Below are 20297 nucleotides of genomic sequence, written 5' to 3'. Positions count from 1 at the left end.
CACAGCTGGTATCGACTCAGGTCAGCATAACACCGGAGTCACTTCGGTTTCATCTAAGCGTTCCCCCGTTAGCCCTTTCCTACAGGGCAAAAACTACATGTTTCGGTTAAACAATTAAAAAAACTAAAACATAAGTTATGGTGAAATTCTTCTATTTTCATTACAACATATCCTTTTGTATTTTTTTTTAAATATTTCATTCCAAAATTATGTCCATACGGAACATACTTTGAGAGGCAAAAAAATTGGCCATCCTCCTTTTTTTTCGTAACAACTTGCAATTGGTTTTTTGGTTTTACTGGATATTTTTAAAGTAGAACTGTACATGTATTACATACAACCAGCAGATCGGATTTCAATTTATGTTTGGTATTACGGGCGTTATAAAAAAATCTATCCATTTTCAGCCGGTCGAGATTAATAAAATGATATTAATTATTTAAGAGGTCTCTTATTCATATTCTTTTCAGAGCGGTAATTGTGGGAAATAGAGTAATCAGATTTGAGTGTTACTGTTATTTTGTAATTTAATGTGAAAACATCTGTAAATATGTGTTCATGGATGGAAAAAACTGTTGACATGTGAAGATCTCTGTGAAGTTTTTTTTAAATTTATTTTTTTTATACGAGGGTTCGCGACAGCAGAGGTCATATACACCCTCAGGGTGCCGGTGTTTTGAAAAAAAGCCCATGTATGTCGATTTCGAATGCAGGGCCGCTGGATTCGAACCCGGGACCTTTACCTTACAGAGATGAGCGCCGTGTCAAGGACTAAACCTTGCGGCCACCGACGCCCCCATGCGTGTTATTGTTCACGTAAAAAGGGGCAGAAACAGTTAGTCGTACAATTTTGTATTGAAAACTTGTTAAACTTTGACTATAGGAATATTTGGCCGATCCATAAGCTTGGCACCCGTACATGCAAATAGCGTATGTCGAAAGTTTTATTTTTATTGGTAATGTATGGTGATTAGTGACCGTTAATCGATAATTATTGAGAAATCATGAGACCAATCGTACCAGACTGCATCTCACGATTTCTGAATCATTTATTGGTAATTTTGGTTGTTGGTTCGTAGGTAATAAAGCATTTTAAATCGTTCATTTAGTGCCTGTTTTTTTAATTGTGTTGGTGGATTCCAAGTCCTTCTATCAAATGTAAGTCCTAAATAGTTAATTTTGTCGAATTGAGGAACAGGTTCATTGTATAAGTATATGCTAGGACAAACTCACGATGAAGTGGAGTGAAATTATTGTTTACAATTGTTGTTCATTTTAAGGGGTTGAACTTTATTTTCCAAAGATGGCTCCATTTTTCAATTGTTGATAAATTATTTTGTAACATAAGTGTACAAGAGGGATGACTTGTTAATATGGCGGTGTCATCTGCGTATGGCATTCTCATTTTTGGGCATATCAGAAGTAAAAATTGTGTACAACAGCGGAGCTAGTATTGACCCTTTGTAGCACACCGGCAAGCACTTCTTCCATCTCAGAAATCTCAGTACCCTGGTTTACTGCGATAAAAAAATGAATTAAAACAAATTAAACTGAGTAAAACAATTTTAATAAAAATGTTGCTATGGAAACAATGCGGAAAATATTAAATTCAGTACGGAGTATTTCTTAATCTTGCGTTGATAATCCATACCTCCTTCAATGTTCTTGCGAAATTATCAGTTTTTGTAAAGATATTTTTATGATCAATACGTTGACATTGTTGTCAGATTTACATGATGTTTGTTTAATTCTGCAGAAATTTTTTTCTTTGTGTTCTACAATGATTAGAGAAAAACAGGAACACGGTTTTCTTCGCTGTAAAATGGCATTTACTCTAGGTGTATTGTTGTATATGCAGGTGCTAGGCACATTTTCTTAAAATAACAGTTTGTGATAATTACGTTAGCTTGTTTCGAAGGGGGGCCGCGATACAAAGGAGAGGAACGGATGAGATGGTTTATCTCTTTTAGTGAACAATGGAGTCGGCCCATTGTCATTTAACGACACGTTAATTGTGTTGTCTACACAGCCGATAATAGATTGCGTCCGTTATAAATATAATATTTCAACGGAGAATTTTTACACTCGCTTACCGTTCACTGTAAGATGATTTAACACCGTGGAAAGATTCGCGTAGGTAGGGAGTAACTGGGCTAAAATATATCGTTAAAGAAAGCCAGAAAGGGACGGAAAAGAACGCTATTTTATAAGCTTAAAGGAAACCTATCTTGGCTGCCGGTATATATATGTAAATGTCTCTACGGAAAAAAAACCAGAAGCAGTTTAGCAATGAGGGTACTTTTTATTGAGGCGGAAGCTGTTTAACGGAGACTTCTCGAGACTTTATAAATCCAATAATGGAAAACTATTGATATACAATGGAGAAAAGCGAAGCCCTTGCGACGACGAGACTGACTTTTCTTTTACAAGAGAACTTAACGCCAGTATCAAGCCCTGACCGCATAAATATTAACAGAGCGGCCGATTTCAGTTTTCAGTTCACACTTATTTCTCATAATGCGCACCCGTTTTCATATTCCCCGGCTAGCCTTTTTTTCCATTTAAACGCTATTTTCTTCCCGATCCGAGGGTGACGGGAATAGTGAATTTACAAAAAGTGTTGGTTTTGTAAAAACATTTTTTCGATTAATTATTCCTTTTATGTAAAGTCTTGGTTGAGATAAAAAGTCATCTTTTTCTGAAAATCAACGGTTCGTAGCAATTCTTATCCTAAGGTTGAAAAATTACAAGTTCTCCGTGGTTGAAATATTTAATTCAATTTTGTGTATTACATGAACGTTTCGGGCCTAAGGCCCATCATCACCACCTGGACATGGAAAACCTCATGGCACAATTGCCACCCGAAGATAGATGCAATTTACAATTTTTTAAAAATAAATATACCTAGACTAGGCCATATTGAGGGGGATGTCGTAAAACTGTAATAATAACAATAATTTTATTTTAGTCCCCTGATGGGTACAACACATAATGAGATTCTTATTATATAATATACCCTCTGCTGCTATCCGCCCTTACACGCGTAAGCCTCCATTTTTTAGATAGTGATTATTCGTTTTTTACCAATTTGTCAAGCAGGGAAGGCGGGAAAAAGTACTTACACAACCCTTACCAAAATCATTGGCTTGGGCAGCAAATAACTAAACTCGGAGGTTTCCATGAGGACGCTTCTAACGTCGTGAAATCAGAATTCGATTCTCCGCGACTTACGAAGTGGCCACGGGGAGCTGTTAGCGAAGTGATATTCTTTCACTTTTTAAATATTAATCCATTTATGTTTTAACCATCGACGAAGCTACTTGTTTCAATTAATAATTCTTTTTATGTAAGGTCTTGGTTGAGATAAAAAATCCAGTGTCACGAGCGGGATTCGAATTAAAAATGGCAAAAAGAGGGAAAATTCGAACGGTTGTAGGTTGAAATGGAGAGTTTATGTCCGAGAGGATCGATATCACTATAGCTCAAGTGGTAGAGCAGCTGCGTATTTAGCCGAAGGTCGTGTGTTCGAATCCCGCTCGTGACACTGACTTTTTTAACTACCAAGGCCAATTGACCACTAAAACATAAATGGATTCTCCATATTATGGACGAAACCCCAAATACCATTTAATAAAAACCCGTAGTCAGTCTACGTATTGTGTCCATAAATTGTTCACTTGCTCTAGAATTTATTGTATGTGCATTATTACCACACCTTTATGTCTTAACAACCTGACGAAAATAAGTATCAGACAAATAATTTATAATAGTGACCTGTAAACCGACAGATCTGGTATTCCCAGGCTAAGCAGGCTATTGGCTATAAAAATATTTTATAATAAATTGTCTTTATTTGTAAACTATCGTTTATTTTGTTGTCAGTAGGTTTTACAGATTTCCATAGGCAATCTAAAGGCATTTTTCGTTCATTTTTAAATCTAATAATTTTTTCCTCTCTACGAAAAATACTTCTTTATATATACGCTCACTAATTTACTTGTTAAATGTTCATTATACAGGGTGAATTGCTACTCGTGCTACAAACTTCTCCAGTAGATTCTTCACCCTAAAATGAACAAAAAAGTTCATATTGTCCATGGTCCGATTCTCAACCATTTCAGAGTAATTTCGCTTTTTATCGATTTTGAAAGATATCACGTCCTGGCGTCGGAAAATCGTGATATCTTTTAATCTAAACATTTCTCTTAAAATCTATAAGCACCGTTGAAATCCCCGTTAATTTTTAGAGAGAATCAAAATCATAATTCCATTGAAATTTTTTAATTTAATTTAATGCCCATTTAGTATGTAATGCTTAAGAAGTTTACAAACAGCTAGAAGGTCAAGGAAGAAAGACCCAAACGTTTTGCCACCTTCATCTTCTTATTGAAAAATTAACGGGGATTTCAACGGTGCTTATAGATTTTAAGAGAAATGTTTAGATTAAAAGATATCACGATTTTCCGACGCCAGGACGTGATATCTTTCAAAATCGATAAAAAGCGAAATTACTCTGAAATGGTTGAGAATCGGACCATGGTCAATATGAACTTTTTTGTTCATTTTAGGGTCAAGAATCTACTGGTGAAGTTTGTAGCACGAGTAGCAAGTCACCCTGTATAATTATATATTTTTCATTTTTTAATTTTATTTCATGTATACTACTATTTTCTGTATACTAGTTGTACTTGAAGTGTTTGTTTATTCACATTTTTTTATATGTTGAAGTTACGTAAGTTGAAATCTTGCATAATTTATAACACTATTAAATTAGGATACATTGTATTTTACACACTACATGTTAAATTTAGTAAAACTGATTGAACGATGAGCTAGATTATCGACTTGCTGGAAACATGAAGTCTTTTCGGAGGATCTACGGAAGAGGTCAGACACAGAGAAAACTTCCTTTCGTCGAGCTTTCGACAGTTTTTATACTGTCATCTTCAGGGTCTATTTTATTATCATAAAAAAAAACATGAAAAACAAATTGCACAATAATTGAAATATTATTACTTAAACCTTAATGTGGAAATAAAAGACATGGTGTTTTGGGCACAGAAGTACATTACGTTTTTCGGGGCTCAGCATCTAAACATTATTTAAATTTAATAAATTAATAATTAAAAATTACAACTAAAAATACAATAAAAATTAAAAATTAAAAAACGTGGTCCAGAAAAGGTTACCTCATAAAAGTCTAAAAACTAGTAATATCTTCCTTTCTTTGTTTTCAGGTACATGCGATCATAAACGATCAAAACTCGTTTTTTCTCCCCTGGTTAACAAATTCCGCCACTATCCGATTGGTTCTTTTGTTTTTAGATTTGCATGGAATATATTTAGATTGTTCTTATACTTATAAGAAATACCTACATCCCCAACTTTGTGCTTGAAGAGCCTTTTTAATTTTTGGGACACTTCAGTTATATACGTGATAGACCTGAAAAAAGTAGGTTTTGCCACCCCGTTGTTTACTATTTTGATTTGTTGTACAAAGCTCGGCGAAAACCGAAAGGAAGTTTTCTCTGTGTTTGACCTCTTCCGTAGATCCTCCGAAAAGACTTCAAAACTGATTAAAGTTAAAAATATGTATATTCCATAAGCATTTTGTTTATTTATTGGGTGTTTAGTTTTTGTAAAACCGAAATCGTTGATTGTAAGAAAGATCAGTTCAATTCTCATTCTGCCTTTCTATCTTTTTCTCACACACATTCTCCTTCTTTCTCTTTCCATCGATGTCGCTCTCTTTTTCTCTCAATCTCCCTTTTTCCCTGTCTTTATCTCTCTCTTCTCTCCCCATATTTTGCTCCACACACTTTCTCTTTTTCTCCTTTCAAAGCCTAAACCAAGAAAGTACCTGATGGGTCTTTGTAGTTTTTTTAAATTTGATTTATATATACAAATCTGTTCGTCTCTCCTATTCACTCTTTTCCGCTCTCTTTCTTTTCATATTATAACCTAAAATAGCACATGTAAGTCTTTCTAATTTTTCCTTTTATAAATTAAAACAATTCTGTACATCTTTTCTATCATTATCTCTCTCTTACTGTCTCTCTCGACCCCTCCTCCTTTTCTCTCTCCAATTGTGGGTTGTCTGCGTGTTTCTACCTATGCCTGGCTTTTTTAGTTTTTATCTCTGCTCTCCCTTTTTCACTCTCTTTCTCTTACTTTATTATTTTTCGGTTAATACGTAGGTCCTACCAATTTATATATTTACAAATATTAATTATTAATATTTGAGTATTATTATCACTTATTAATATTATAAATTATAATTGTAAAATACATTGTAAAGACCGTAGGAGTCTAAGTGTAAGAATGGTCCAAGACCCTTAATTTTGTGTGTTTAAATAAAACAATCAATCAATCCATCCCTCTATCTCTTTCTCTGTCACGTTCAGTCTCTCTCTCTCTCTCTCTCTCTCTCTCTCTCTCTCTCTCTCTCACACTCACTCACTCACTCTTTCCGGTTCTCTTTTTCATACTTTCTTGGTCATTCACTTTCTCTCTTTCTCTCTCTCTCACTCTCACTCACTCACTCAATTTATCTTTTTCTGACACACTCAATCTAATCTACCTACCCCTTTCTTTGCTCGTCCATTATTTTCTATTTCATCGGCTATATGTACTAATGATTATTATACAAATTTTTTGCCTATAACTTTTTTTAATCAAAGTCCTATTATTTGCCGCTTCAGGTGATATTTAGTGGTAAATGCCTTTAACTTTTGTATGTCATTCACTAAGAAATATAATTTATCTCAGATATCACGAAGAAGAAGTGTTGAATTATGGACAGTTCTTTTTTTTCTCGATAAATAATGGTTGGGAGATCGTAAGTCTCTTGAGTTATTAATGCTCCCCACGGTTTAAACGGTATTTAGATTACAGGCGGAAGGAAGTTTTCCAACGCCAAATTTCCAATTCAAAAAAACCGCCTAAAATCCAGTTGTCGGCCGCCGAATCTCGACCAGGGCCTTTTTTCTTCCTGGGGGCCGTTAACGTCGACGCCGTCCAAAGAATATGGGCGTAGGGAAATAATTTACACAAGTTGGCCTTCCAAAAACTTTCGAGGGATCGTTGCCGAGTTACGGCCTACTCCAGCGGATTTGTTACACCCTCTTATCTCTCCGCCCTCGCTCCGCCGGCGAGGCGGCCGCCCTATCGCCAAGGGCTGGGCGTTTCCCCGTTCGAAAACATCCGCCCTCCTTTTTAAATGATCGGCGTTTTCGTCCCGTCTGATGAAACTCGCTAACACGCCAGTCCGCGAATGCACGGATTTACGTTTATCCCTATTAATCCCGGTTTATAAAAGAGAGATGCTTGACCGGTGGGAAAGTTTTTGCAACTTTCCTGCTTCTGCTTCCCTCATTTCCACCGGAATTTTACGAATTGGTCTCATTTAATGAGAAAAAATAAATCCTAAAGTAAAAAAGTATTAGCAGGTTAAAATAAACCTAAACTGACAATTTACATGGGGAATAGGTAGACAATCGAGAAAAATCAGCAGTTCTCCACACCTTTTAGGTTAATACCACAAATAGCCTAACGAAACGTGCTATAGACCTGAATGAATGGATGAAGAAAGATATGACTACATACTGGTTGAATTGATCACGTGTAAAGAATAAAATAAATTATTCAACTAGGATAACAAAAATCAGTTCACCACATTAGCTGAACTAACGCCTGTGGAAATAGCGCAGACCAAGCGCGGAAAGTCTTCAGCTACCTTAGCCGGTAATTCTTCGTTTTTGAGTATGTGAAGTAGTGATGATGTTGATAATGAAACTGAATGAGGGCGTCGGTGGCCGCAACGGTTTAGGCGTTGACACTGCGCTCATCTCTGTAAGGTTAAAGGTCCAGGGTTCGAATCCAGCGGCCTGCATTCGGACCAGGCATACTTACAAATGGGATTGTTTCAAGAACACCGGCCCCTCGTGGGTTGATATAACCTCTGCTGTTGCGAACCCTCGGAAAAACACACAAAAAAACTGAAATTCTAGGAGGCGGGTTTTTGGTACTCTCTAAGCAAGACTGCCTTCTAGCTAATTCCATTTATTCTAGTTCTTTAGTTCAGATCAATAGACTTGATCCCTCTCTTAAAAAGTACTAGGTCGTTGACTGTCATTGCTGCTACTATATTTCCCCGGTCTTTGTGATTATTCTTTGATTTAGCTGTTGCTTCTCATTCGAAGATAATATGGGTGATACTTTCGTCTTCCTCATTGCATAATCTACTCGCGTCATTGGGTTTTTTCTCAAACGCTAGTGACCTGTATAAAAATGGTCGGGGGGTCCCAAGTCTTTTGGGTTGTTTAGGTCTATTACCCACCGATCCTTACCCAATGTAACTGTAGGTATTATGTTTGCCAGTTACGGTGGCTATCATTTAACCATGATATTCCCTGACACCTCTAGACATCACCTAAGTTAAATGTTTCCGTTCAGCAGTTGCTTCTTATTCGAATATGATATGGGTTTCAGTTACTTTTTCCTCTTTGCATACAAATGGGGTTATCCTTTCATACACCCATGTAGGCGTTTGCTTTCATGATGATGATTGAAACTCGGAGGTCGGGGTTTATGTTCCCCAAGCACTGCTTACTTCTGACTTATTGAACTTTCCTTAGTTCTTAGGTCAGTGCAATCTACTTGATCCTTCTATTTCGTTGAATATACCCTTGTTATGTAGAAATTTTGCCATGCCAGTTATCTACATAATGTCCTATCTCGATCCTATCAATAATCCTGTACTTAGTGCTTAGCCCTCTCTAACTATAGCCACGAGTTTGCCTGTTTTGGGGATATTTCTTTTAATCCATTCTGAGACGGAGGATTCTTCGCTTGTTTTTCTCATCCCATGTATAAGTTCAGATTGTATACATGGCAGATCCTACCCTGGCCAGCTTGTCTGCTTGTTAATTGCTAGGTTGTTGTGTTTTCCTAGGTTTTGGAGATTTTAGTTGAATTCACTGACTAATTAATGTGACCTTTTTACGTTTGTAATGCTTTTATGGCTGCTTCGCTGTCTGATTTTTTAAAGGTATTTTTATCATTGTAACTTCTTTTAAGATTTTATATATCATAGCATTGACGGTATTTCAACTTTAAAGAACTAGGTGTACTTTCCAATGAATTGGTGTAAAGAAGGTTCAATTTCATATTAGATCTTTTAGGCCGTAGATAGGGGAGGAGATTTAGTCACTATTGAATATGGGAAGAAATTAATAACTTGTCTCTTACTTTAAACAATGGACATAAAGGAAAAAGTAAATAGTCTATAAAAATTAAGAAATGGAAACTTCACAGGGAGAAAAAAAAATGGAACAACAGAAGAATTTATAGATGTTCAAATATGACGGTGTGGTGATAGCTGACAAATAAGGGTTGCTTCATGGAATGCTAAAAGCGTTTCTTTTAAAGGAAAAAAGATAATTTTTAACTCGGGAGATACCTAAGCGGAGGTAAGGAGAGGAGAGTCTCCAAGTCTCTGTCGAGTTGTTTGTCCTGGGGACGGAGAGAGTCGTAATGGGTGGGTCAACAGAGGTTGATTAATATTTGACAAGCTAATGCTGGTAAAATGTAAACGTTTCTGGTCACTCGACACCGCCGCAAACAGACCCCGGGGTATTACCTCCTCGACATTCCACGTCCGTAAGGTCCGCTATCGATTTTGGCAAGGGTGTGAAATTTCGTTAATAACACCCCTTCGTCTGGTTGGGCCGAGTTAATAAATTTGAGTGCGAGAGGGACAATGCAGGGGCGGTCTGATTACTCTTTGCCCTATGGCTTAGCGAGCTGAGGTTTGCATACGAGTCCTTTTGGATTAACAACGCGCTTGGGCTATGGCGATAGCGAGGTTTCGGGTTTATGCCGAAGGCCCCTCTCCCTTGTTGAAATAATGGATCGCCCCTGAGCTCACAACCTCTCCCAAGCAATTGCCACTATTATAACACTCTGCAAATACCCGACGAATTTGAATAGACTGAGCATTTAGAACAACACTAAAAACAGTCCTGAAAACCTCTTTAAAAATTTAAATCAAATTATAACCAAAATTTAAACAAATACAATTTAATACATATTTGGCGAATTTAACACCCGAAAAGATTTAGCTTTAACAACCGAGGGAAAACAAGAGGTCTGAGGCCCGAAGAGGAAACACGTAACGAGACCCTTGTCGAGGTCGGCACGGTAGCTTGTTACTCCAACGCGCCCAATCACCGTCTTTTTTCCTGCTCTCTTCCGAAATCCTCGAAAATCAGCATTTTTAATGTCCAGGAAAGTCTAAAATTGGTCTGGATATGGGTTGTGGATGGTTTATTCAGCTGACTTCCTACGGAGCCGACGGTTAGATTTCTCCTGCTTGACGGGCAGTAAATGTTTAATTTGTTTAACTGTGCCTCAACCCTATCAGGTGCCTCCATTTACAATTCATCTTAACCCGGGACAAGTTCAAACTACGACATCAAAATTTAACCCTCATCTATCTACACTAATAATTTGATCCAACGAATTTCTATTTGTCAGGAGAGAACAGTTTCTCGTTTGTTTCATATTTAAACGGAATGCTTTCAAACTCGCCTCAACCCTCACCGCTTAATTCTGTCTATCAGATCAATAGTTTCTAAAATCCAATTATCATCTTTGTGGGAATAACCCTCGCGAAATTAGGGCGTTACGAGAATAGATACGATATGCCTGAAACTCGACGGCTAATAACAAAAGTTAAGTTTTTGAAGCAGCCACGTCAATATTAAAAATATTAAATTGACTAATGTCGTAGTCCGCTTGACCAATTAATATATTACAATTAATCAAGGTTTTTAATTGAGATAAAAAAGTCAATGGCACGAGCGGGATTCGAACCCACGATCTTCGCTTGATACGCCGCTGCTCTACCACTTGTGCTATTTTAACGTCGATCGAGATGGGAAGTTGATGACCTAGTGGATCGAGATCATGATAGCTCAAGTGGTAGAGCAGCGGCGTATCAAGCCGAAGATCGTGGGTTCGAATCCCGCTCGTGGCATTGGCTTTTTTATCTCAACTAAAAACCTTGATTAATTGTCATTAAAAATATTATTATTAAAAAACAAATTCTATATAAAACATGTATTGACGGTCTGTAACAGAAATGTCCCCTTTAATTCATACACCGTGCGTATTTTTTTTTAAATATGAATAGATCGTTTCTTTGATGTTAAGTCCTGATATGCTTCATGTCTCCTGAATAATACACCTCATATACCAACTGGCAAAACGTAGTAAATTCACCAATGTGTCGCCTGATTTGTTCAATAATTTAGTGATTTTGTCAGGAATGAATGGCTTTTTGAAACATGTTAGCAAAATATATATGGAAGCGGACGGTTACTATGGGATGCGTTTTGTCCCCTATTTTTGCAGTTATGCAAACGAATAATTTGACTGATTGGATTTGAGATCAGGTTACGTTTGTAGTTATATCGAAAACTTTTACAAAGGCTAATAGACAATCTCCCCAACCTATTTTATAGTTTTTATGAACACAAACAAATCTCGTATGACGTTTAAAACAGTGGCTCTATTCTCTATCTAGACGTGGAAGTGATCAGAGGTCGAGAGGTCACACGGATGCATAGGTGTTGTACAAAATAAATTAACACGGGACAGACATCTGACTGGAGTGAATTTAAACAGTTAGCTTTCCGAATTTTAAGTTTAAAATACATTAGTTAATAGATTGTTAGATATTAATTCACGAAAGTTTACAAACAGTGTACAAACCGATAGAAGTATGAACAACCCTTTCACGTTCAAGGGCAATAACGTATGTCCCGGTCATTTCTTCTTGGTTAAATTATTTGATATTCATTCCCGATATCAATTTTTGCTGATGATGGGTTCTGAGGAGACGGAATAGGGGAATAGGGTCACTCGAGTCAACATATGCCGGTTCATCATGGCTCAATTGTTGTTACAGGTATAAGAATAAAATTAGTTTTTCTCTACGAAACTCGAGGATAGAGCAGAAAATTTGAATTTGTCTAATGTCGTATATAATATTTGGTCAGTAATTGTTCATTCAAATACATTGGTCAAACCAAACAGAATAACAAATAGAATTTATGGTTATGTTTCTGATTGCGGTAACAAGTCAAGAAATGGCATATCAAAACATTCACTAACAATGAGGCATCAACTTAACTTTACTAAATTACTCAGACGAAGAATAAAAGGGGTTCTACGTAATACAATGTAAAACAATAATTATAAAATACAGTCAGATACTATGGGTTTAAGTTCAATCTATGAAGGTCTTATCAATGTTAAAAAGAAACGGTTGTTATCATGAGAGAAGTACATACGGGGTAAGGTGGCAATACCATAAGATCATTTATAATCCTTGGCCACTCCTTCACAATGTTAGGACTGATTCGGTCTTCAAAGAAATTCGAAATTATTAAAAAAGTTAATTATTTCAATGCGAAAAATATGTAATATTATTTTGTAAGATTTATATAGTTATATTGTTTATTGAATAAACTGTTCAAATATATATTCATCACGTGTAATTAATACGTGGCCTGATGAGGACTACAAAATAGGTCGAAATGTGAGGTGATTAGTGACCGTTAGTCTAAGATTAATCGGAAATCGTGAGATGCGGTCTGGTGCGATGTAGGTTTCAGAAGAACATTTTCTTTATCGTGCCAACGTTTCGATCTTTAATGAGATCATCTTCAGGGCTCAAAGTGTTTGTCTTCTGTGTAATTTAAACAAACAAAAATAGGAATTATACCTTTTAAGGATCAATTCTATTTTGAATTCGATAAGAAAAAATACTATTCCTTTTTACCACATTATAACTTCCTTATAAATAATATCAAAAATTTGAACGCTATAATAATTAATAATAAAGACTTAAATACGAATGAAAATTATGATAAAGATCCGCATAAACTAATAGCCCATTTTCAAAAAAAAATATCCGAACGTCTTAACTACAGAATTAGGCAGAACCACAATAACGAATTTGTCTGTAAATTTAAACAATGTTTGTAAAAAATAAAAAATGCAAAAATAAAATATATATATATTTTACATTATATAAATTCACTTTTTTCCACATCCTACATCTATTTGTTAAATTTAAACAATGGTTATAAATCCCTGGCCCTGAAGATGATCTCAATAAAGATCGAAACGTTGCACGATAAAGAAGACGTTTTTTCTGAAACCTACGTCACACCAGACCTCATCTCACGATTTCCGAATAATCATAGGTCGAAAGCTTGGCCATAACAATTGAATATGTTCTTTCATGAAGACCATAGGTTGATCCAGATTATTCGTGAAAATCTTTGGAAATCATCGAAGTTGGATATGTTAATAAAACAACGGAATCTTTATTATTTATTAGCTGTTTTTTTAAGAGGTCCCATATTGTGAATATTGTTTAGTACTTCTTACTAAGAAAAAAATAATAATTATAAAAATTAAGGAGATATGGCTTTATTATACCACTTGATATATACCCGAGTCCTTTAAATAGCGACGGATAAGGAAAGGATATTTGCACCGTGACATCGGTATAATCCTGAAACTTCACTCGGTGGCATAAGAGCTGCCGTGACATGTCCCAGGTCGTGAATATTGATTAGTGCTTCTCATTAAAAAAAAGAATTAATCATTATAAAAGTTTAGGACATATGGTTTTATTATATCCCTCAAAATAAACGAAAGTCCCCTGATGATGACCTTAAAATAGGTCGAAAGATTGGCAGTAACAATTGAATTCGTTCTTTCATCAAGATGAAGATGGGTTGATCCAGATTATTCGTGAAAAGTTTTAGAAATCATCTAAGTTGGATATGTTGACAAGAAAACGAAATCTTTATTTATTGTTTTAAGGTCACTTTGGTTGTATTTCATTAGCTGTTGTTTTAAGAGGTCCCATATTGTGAATATTGTTTAGTGCTTCTCACTAAGAAAAAAAAAAATTAAAATCAAGGACATATGGCTTTATTATACTACTTAAAATATACCCAAGTCTTTTAAATAGCGACGGATAAGGAAAGGATATTTGCACCGTGACATCGGTATAATCCTGAAACTTCACTCGGTGGCATAAGAGCTGCCGATAATGGTATTGCCCTCCCCCGCGTGCTAATTTCCAGCGGTCCAGCGGCCGAAGATAGGGCCGGCCCATTATTGTTGTTTATGCCGCATTATACCCCATACGGTCCAAATCCCGTGGGCAAACTTTCTATATAAGGTATTATATAATAAGGCAAACAAAGTATAAATCTGGCCCCGGCCGCTATTACGTTGTTATAGAATACAAACAAAAACGTTCCATTGTACAGTCTAATCCTATATCGAGCCACGTATTAATTAACACGAAGATTTATTTCATTACATCTTTCTTGTTACGTGATTTGATCTGGTAGGTAAATCACAGTTCTATAAGCATGGATTTGTTCCGATAACTTAATTAAATGAACTTGTAGTCTGATCGTCTGTCATCACCAAGATTATATATTATCGCTGGTTTTGCCTGTCAGATGCATTTCTGCGTCAACTATTATAACAACGATAATTTTGAGATCATTAGATGCAGTCTGGTGTGATGTAGGTTTTAGAAAAACATTTTCTTTACTGTGCCAACGTTTCGATCTTTATCGAGATCTTCTTCAGGGCCTGGATTTTATAAACTTTTACTTTGGTTAAACCTAAAATTTTTATATGTGTACATCATTGTATAAATTCATTTTCACATCTTACGTATATTTGTATAATTTAAACAATGTTTATAAATCCCAGGCCCTGAAGAAGATCTCAATAAAGATCGAAACGTTGGCACAGTAAAGAAAATGGTTTTCTAAAGCCTACATCACACCAGACCCCATCTTACGATCTCTAAATAATCTTTAATTAACAGTCACTAAACACCACACATATTATAACACTTCTCGTTCTAAGTAAAAAAAAAAAATTACAATAACTATATCTCTCTAAATAATGATTTGTTATTAGCCCGTTGTCCTGGAAATATCTCCACTGAGGTGTGGTCCAAGTGTAGTAATTTTTCTCGGCTCTCGAAGAAAATACGAAAGAAAACCGTCTCCCTTTCTATTCTGCAACCCTCTGTGCACCGCTTTGTCTGAATGACTGGTGAAAAATCTACTTTTTCTAAACTTGGCAAAGGACGCTAACAGAATAACTATTATACCGTAGATATTTTTTATTTTTCTTGTCTTGGCAATCGTTCTTACCTTTCAGAATATAATAATATTAATAATGGAGATTGTTGAAGAGTGGAAGATATAGATAGTTCAGTCTTGCCAACAGTTTGACCTAATGTTAATTTAAATGGGCACAACAGCGAAAATATATTACCAAAAGTTAATAATAATTTATTAATAAATGTCTGATGTATTATTGGATATTGATGTCACAGATTTTCAAATATACATTTTCATATACATTTCACTTTCTTTATTTTTATGGAAGATTGTTCATTTAGTGTTCTTTCTCAGAAAATCAGAAAGTGACACACGCAACATGCAATCAAATGATTTGACCGGCACCAGTACATTTATTTAATATTGTTATTATGTTCTCAAATTAACTTAAAAAAATAAAGTTAAAATACAGAGGTTTGACGATTTCACATATTCTTTTGGAACTTTGAATTTTTTACTTTCTCTCTCTCTTCTAAATAGATAGTATATACTACTATCTATAATTTAGTTTTATATTAGTTTTGTAACATATGTATATATAACAATTTGAAGAGTTTTTTTGGGCCAAACGGTTGTTTCAAACATAGAACAATAATTTTTGACATTTTGAGGATTATTTCCGTCCTGCATGAGAATGAATGTTCGAGAGTTTGGATTTTCGTTTCTAAAAAATCCGTTCAAAATGAAATATTTTTTGAAAAAATTACCCGCCCATGTTTTTCTTTATTACATATCTCTAATAAGGCGTTATTAACATAACATTTCTATAGTTCCTCTTATTGTACCCTAATTAATTTTATAAATTTGTCCATAATTATTTTCAGAAGAAAGACTATAATGCATGGTTGTTACAAGAATAAAAGTTTAGCTTTAAGTATAAATATTGTTATGTTTAACTTTAAAATAAAAATGGCTTAATTAAAAAAAGAATAAAATTTAGAATGGGAACTCCTAAATAGGACAAATGGATTGTACATTTTACAAATAATTTAGATGTATTTATATGTTTTTTTAAATCTTACTTATTTTACAACACTTTTTGTGGCCCTGCTCCTCCGCTTAGTAGTTGCCTGTGTAATATTTACAATTTACCTTTTTCTTATTATTTATTTTTTCTACTTCATGCACGATCTTAGTTAGAATAGTTGTTAGTTGGAATCTGCCACTCACCACTCAGCCCGACACCCAAGTTGTACACTCCCCGTCCATTTTGCCATGACCCTGCTTGCCCAGAAGCTGGAATTAAAGGTGAACCGTCGGCTGGGTGGTGAGCGGGGACGATGAGGGTGGGAGGTTCTCTGACTCGAGGGATGTTCTTTCAGCGCTCCAGGACATGAGAGCTTCCAGGTCGGACAGCCTGTCCCGAGGTACAGCTCTTCCAGCCACAACCCAACCACATAGCTCAAAATAGATTTTCCGTTTTTCTTTATTTTCTTTTTGTAGTTCATTCACTCTGTAAGGCTTTAGACAAACGCCAAATTGTATATAAAATGTTTGACACGCTTTCACTAGTGTTCATAGCCTTTGATTGTACACCCTTAATTTTATTTTCCTTCATTTTCTCCCTTTTTTATTAATAGGATATCTTCAACATATTTCTCATTTGCCTCTTAGATGTACAGTTAATTCATTAAATAGGCTAAATCATGGGCCTAGTAGAACATAAATAATAGTTGAACCACGTTTCAAACAAATGGAAAGCTGCAGCTAATTTAATCAGAAATTAACGATTTTGCAAATTATAATAACTGAAAAAATAATAAAATATAATAATATAAAATATTTAAAAAAAAATACTCATGTTTGTCGAGAAGGATTTTTCAATATTAACCAGAGGTCCTCGGTTCCAATCGGAGTGTTCACTTTAAGAATTTATTTAACCCCATCTACTGTTCGGTATGAACATGTATATGAAATCGTCGATTCTCTTCATTCTACATATTCAAATCAAATCAGTTTTGTCTGTGTTGGAATTCCTAGAAAAGTGAAGTGAACCTGTCAAGTAGAGGACCTGGGTTCAAATCTCAGTGTTGACCTTGTAAATTTCTGACCCCTTGTTTGCTATATGAAGTTGCAAATGCCATTTCTAGTTCCTTCTACCAATTTTAATCAAGACGGTTTTGTCTGTGTTAAAATTTATTTAAAAAGGAAAAAGAGACCCTATCACAAAAGGTCCTAGGATCAGATATCACCTTTGACTTTGAAAATTTCTGACCCTCTTTCTTTTATATACGAATAACTAAAAAATTGGTTCTATTTGTACAAAATTTTACACAATTTTTGTGTGCTTAACTTCATTAAAAATGAAACGGTGGCCCTGTCACATAGAGGTCCTGGGTTCGAATCTCAGCAAGTGCCTTGAAAATTTCAAACCTGGCTATTTTATATATGTACAAGAAAATATAGGTTTTGTACATAGAACAAGTTCAAATCATGACCATTTTGCCCGAGTTGTACATCATTGTATCCTAGTTACATACAAGCTCTGGGTCCAATGTCAGCATTGACTTTGAAAATTTCTGATCCCAATTTTTTTATATATGAACTTGTACTTGAAAATGTTGGTTCTGTTCATACTACTAATTGAAAACAAGACAATATATTTTGTGTTGAACTTATTGAAATATGACACAGCGATCCTGTCAATAAAGGTCCTGCATTGGTATTATTTCCTTGGCCCTGAAAACTCGGCCGTTCCTCTAGCAGTGTCTATTTTCCGTCCCTGTTTACTTAAATTCTTAATACTGCATTTTCTGATATTTTTAGCTCAAAGCTTAAAAAATTAAAAAAGTAAAAAACTTTTCAGGAACCCTAAACTTATTCAAATCATGCCTATTTTAATTTGGAATGTTGGTCAAAAAATCAACGATATATTAGAAAATAAAAAAAAAGATTTCAGTATAATGCAAATATTTTGTGGATCCGGGAAAAAGGCCAAAGCAGGTACCGGTAGAATTGGATAGCCCTGAGCGAAAACAGGGAATTAAAAATTTGTTCCGGTTAAAAAAATTGCCAATTTTGGATTTCCTTCCATTCTACGATGCAATAGATCATATTTATAATATTGTAGAATTGAATAAAATACGTTTATACTTACTTCAGTTAAATTTATTTAATAGGTTTTTGGCCTATTTGGTTTTACGTTTTGGTTATTTTTCAATTCTTATTCTATGCTCTGCTGTTTCTTCTTAGTTATAATTGTAAATTTATGAATTATATATTTTTCTTAATTATTGTTGGAGAATAAGGCTCTGAACCATTTTCCGTTTACCAATGACTATTTCGAACACATCTGAGGCAAATGAATGATGTATATTTCCAATAAGGTTTCAACTCCAATCCATCTCGACAGCGTTATGAATCGGCATAGAGTTGTGCGATATGATCCGTTTAAATGTGTTTGTCTAAAGTCTGTAATAATAGCAAATGTGTAAATATTAGATTTACCATGTAGTTTTATGCATAGAGTAGAGATTTGTAGATGGGTAAAGTTTAATAATAACAGTAGCTCAACTAAATAGAAAAATGAATAGAATAATGCGTCATGTGAGAGACGATATAGATTTTAAAATAGAAGCACGATTTAGTCTGGCATTTATTTGATACGATAAAAATATAGAAACTAAACAGAAGTCCATACATTTTGTCTTTTATTTTGTGTGTTTGCGTAAATTTTTATTGGAAGCGAACTATTCAAATTAAATTTAAAAAAAGAACTTTTAGAAACCCAGCGATTGTACCAAATCCTCGTCCCAATGGGATGTGTAGTTCGAAAAGCACTAATAACCCCGATTAACGTTCGGGCAGCGATTTGTTCTAGAAACGGGGAAAATTAATGAAAATTCCGGCCCCGGGCCGAAGTCACGGGCTGTGAAATTGCCAGCGGCCGGGAGCGGTTTCTAATATCTCAAACTTCCACCGGCCCGAATCACATAAATTACAAAATCTGTCCTTTTAATTAACAGACTTCTTTATGGGCTTGATTTCAGCTGGACGACGGGTCCGTCAAGTGCAAAAACCGATCTTCCACCAATAAATCCTTCCCAATCTAAGTCGGCACGGATTAGTAATTATTAAACTTTTGACAAATCAAAATTCACCAAAAAATTATTAACTTTCAACGATGACAAAATGTATCGTCTTTTGTTTGTAAAATTCGCAAAACTTTCTCCTCGAGAACTGCCTACTAGCACAAACTGGTTTTTGTTTGTCACAAATTTTATCCAAATAGTGTTTCATTATAAGCTTTATTTTTTTAATTGCCAAAAAATTGTACAATGTATACATTTTTTACATATTCATATATTTTTTTGTATGTAACAACTGTATCCACCAATATTTGTTGTCCAGTACATCCAAAATCTTGGGTTTTTCGGGAGCGCACTTCAACCTGAAAATTTTATACTTATAACATTATCCCTTGTTATATTTTTTTAAACAAGCATTCGAACACGTTTTAATAATATTTACCAATAGGGTTTTGTATTTATAAACTAGGCTTTCAAATTACTATGTTTGTACTTTGATAGAGACAGTTTAAATTCAACGAAAATGGTTATAAGTTTATAACCCTGTTACTTTTTAACCAGTAAAATTGGTTTGATATTTTTTATACTAGGTTATAAAAAATTAAACTATCTATCAACAGAATAACTACATTAAAAATTGTAATTTTTCGACTTTATCCTATTTTTTCTATTAATTATAGCACAACTTTTGTCTTGTACAATTTGCAAATTCTATTTTCTTTTTTTAGTATATTATTGTATTCTTTAAAAAAATTTAAATGTTAAATTACATTTTATAAAATAAAAATTAGTTTGGAACATGTAAGTGATTATTTTAAGTTTACCATTAATGGAGATTTTAAACAAGCCACAATAAACCAAAAATATTGCCATTTTTATTTAACTAGAAATATCAATTAACAGTAAAAATTAATTTTTATTAAACTTTTTTTAGCATAACACAAGTTTATGTTATTTCACTTGTTCTTTCTATATATGTTATTTATTTTCAAGCTTGTCTATAAGCTATTTTTTACACAAAGGAATCCTCTAG

General features: G+C 34.6%; 1 protein-coding gene across 23 annotated transcripts in view; it reads left to right on the top strand.

The window, feature by feature from the left end:
• LOC106661379 (RNA-binding protein Musashi homolog Rbp6) overlaps window positions 1-20297 on the top strand; it is an 892072-nt gene that overhangs the window by 463748 nt on the left and 408027 nt on the right. For 19 of the 23 annotated variants that reach the window (XR_002910290.1, XR_002910298.1, XR_002910295.1 and 16 more), the window contains exon 4: window positions 16559-16603. The exons of the other annotated variants lie outside the window; for them this stretch is intronic. Coding sequence is in view for 6 of the 19 variants with exons in the window: in XM_024226885.1 (XP_024082653.1) it covers window positions 16559-16603 (45 nt within the window). In the remaining 13 variants the exon portion in view is untranslated. The remainder of the gene's footprint in view (window positions 1-16558; window positions 16604-20297) is intronic. 23 annotated transcript variants of the gene reach the window in all.

The sequence above is a fragment of the Cimex lectularius genome, unplaced genomic scaffold (assembly GCF_000648675.2).
Source record: "Cimex lectularius strain Harlan isolate CLEC.00 unplaced genomic scaffold, Clec_2.1 scaffold68, whole genome shotgun sequence".
NCBI lineage: Eukaryota > Metazoa > Arthropoda > Insecta > Hemiptera > Cimicidae > Cimex > Cimex lectularius.
The sequence above is the reverse complement of the archived record's forward strand: the minus strand, read 5'-3'. Positions and strand labels throughout refer to the sequence as shown.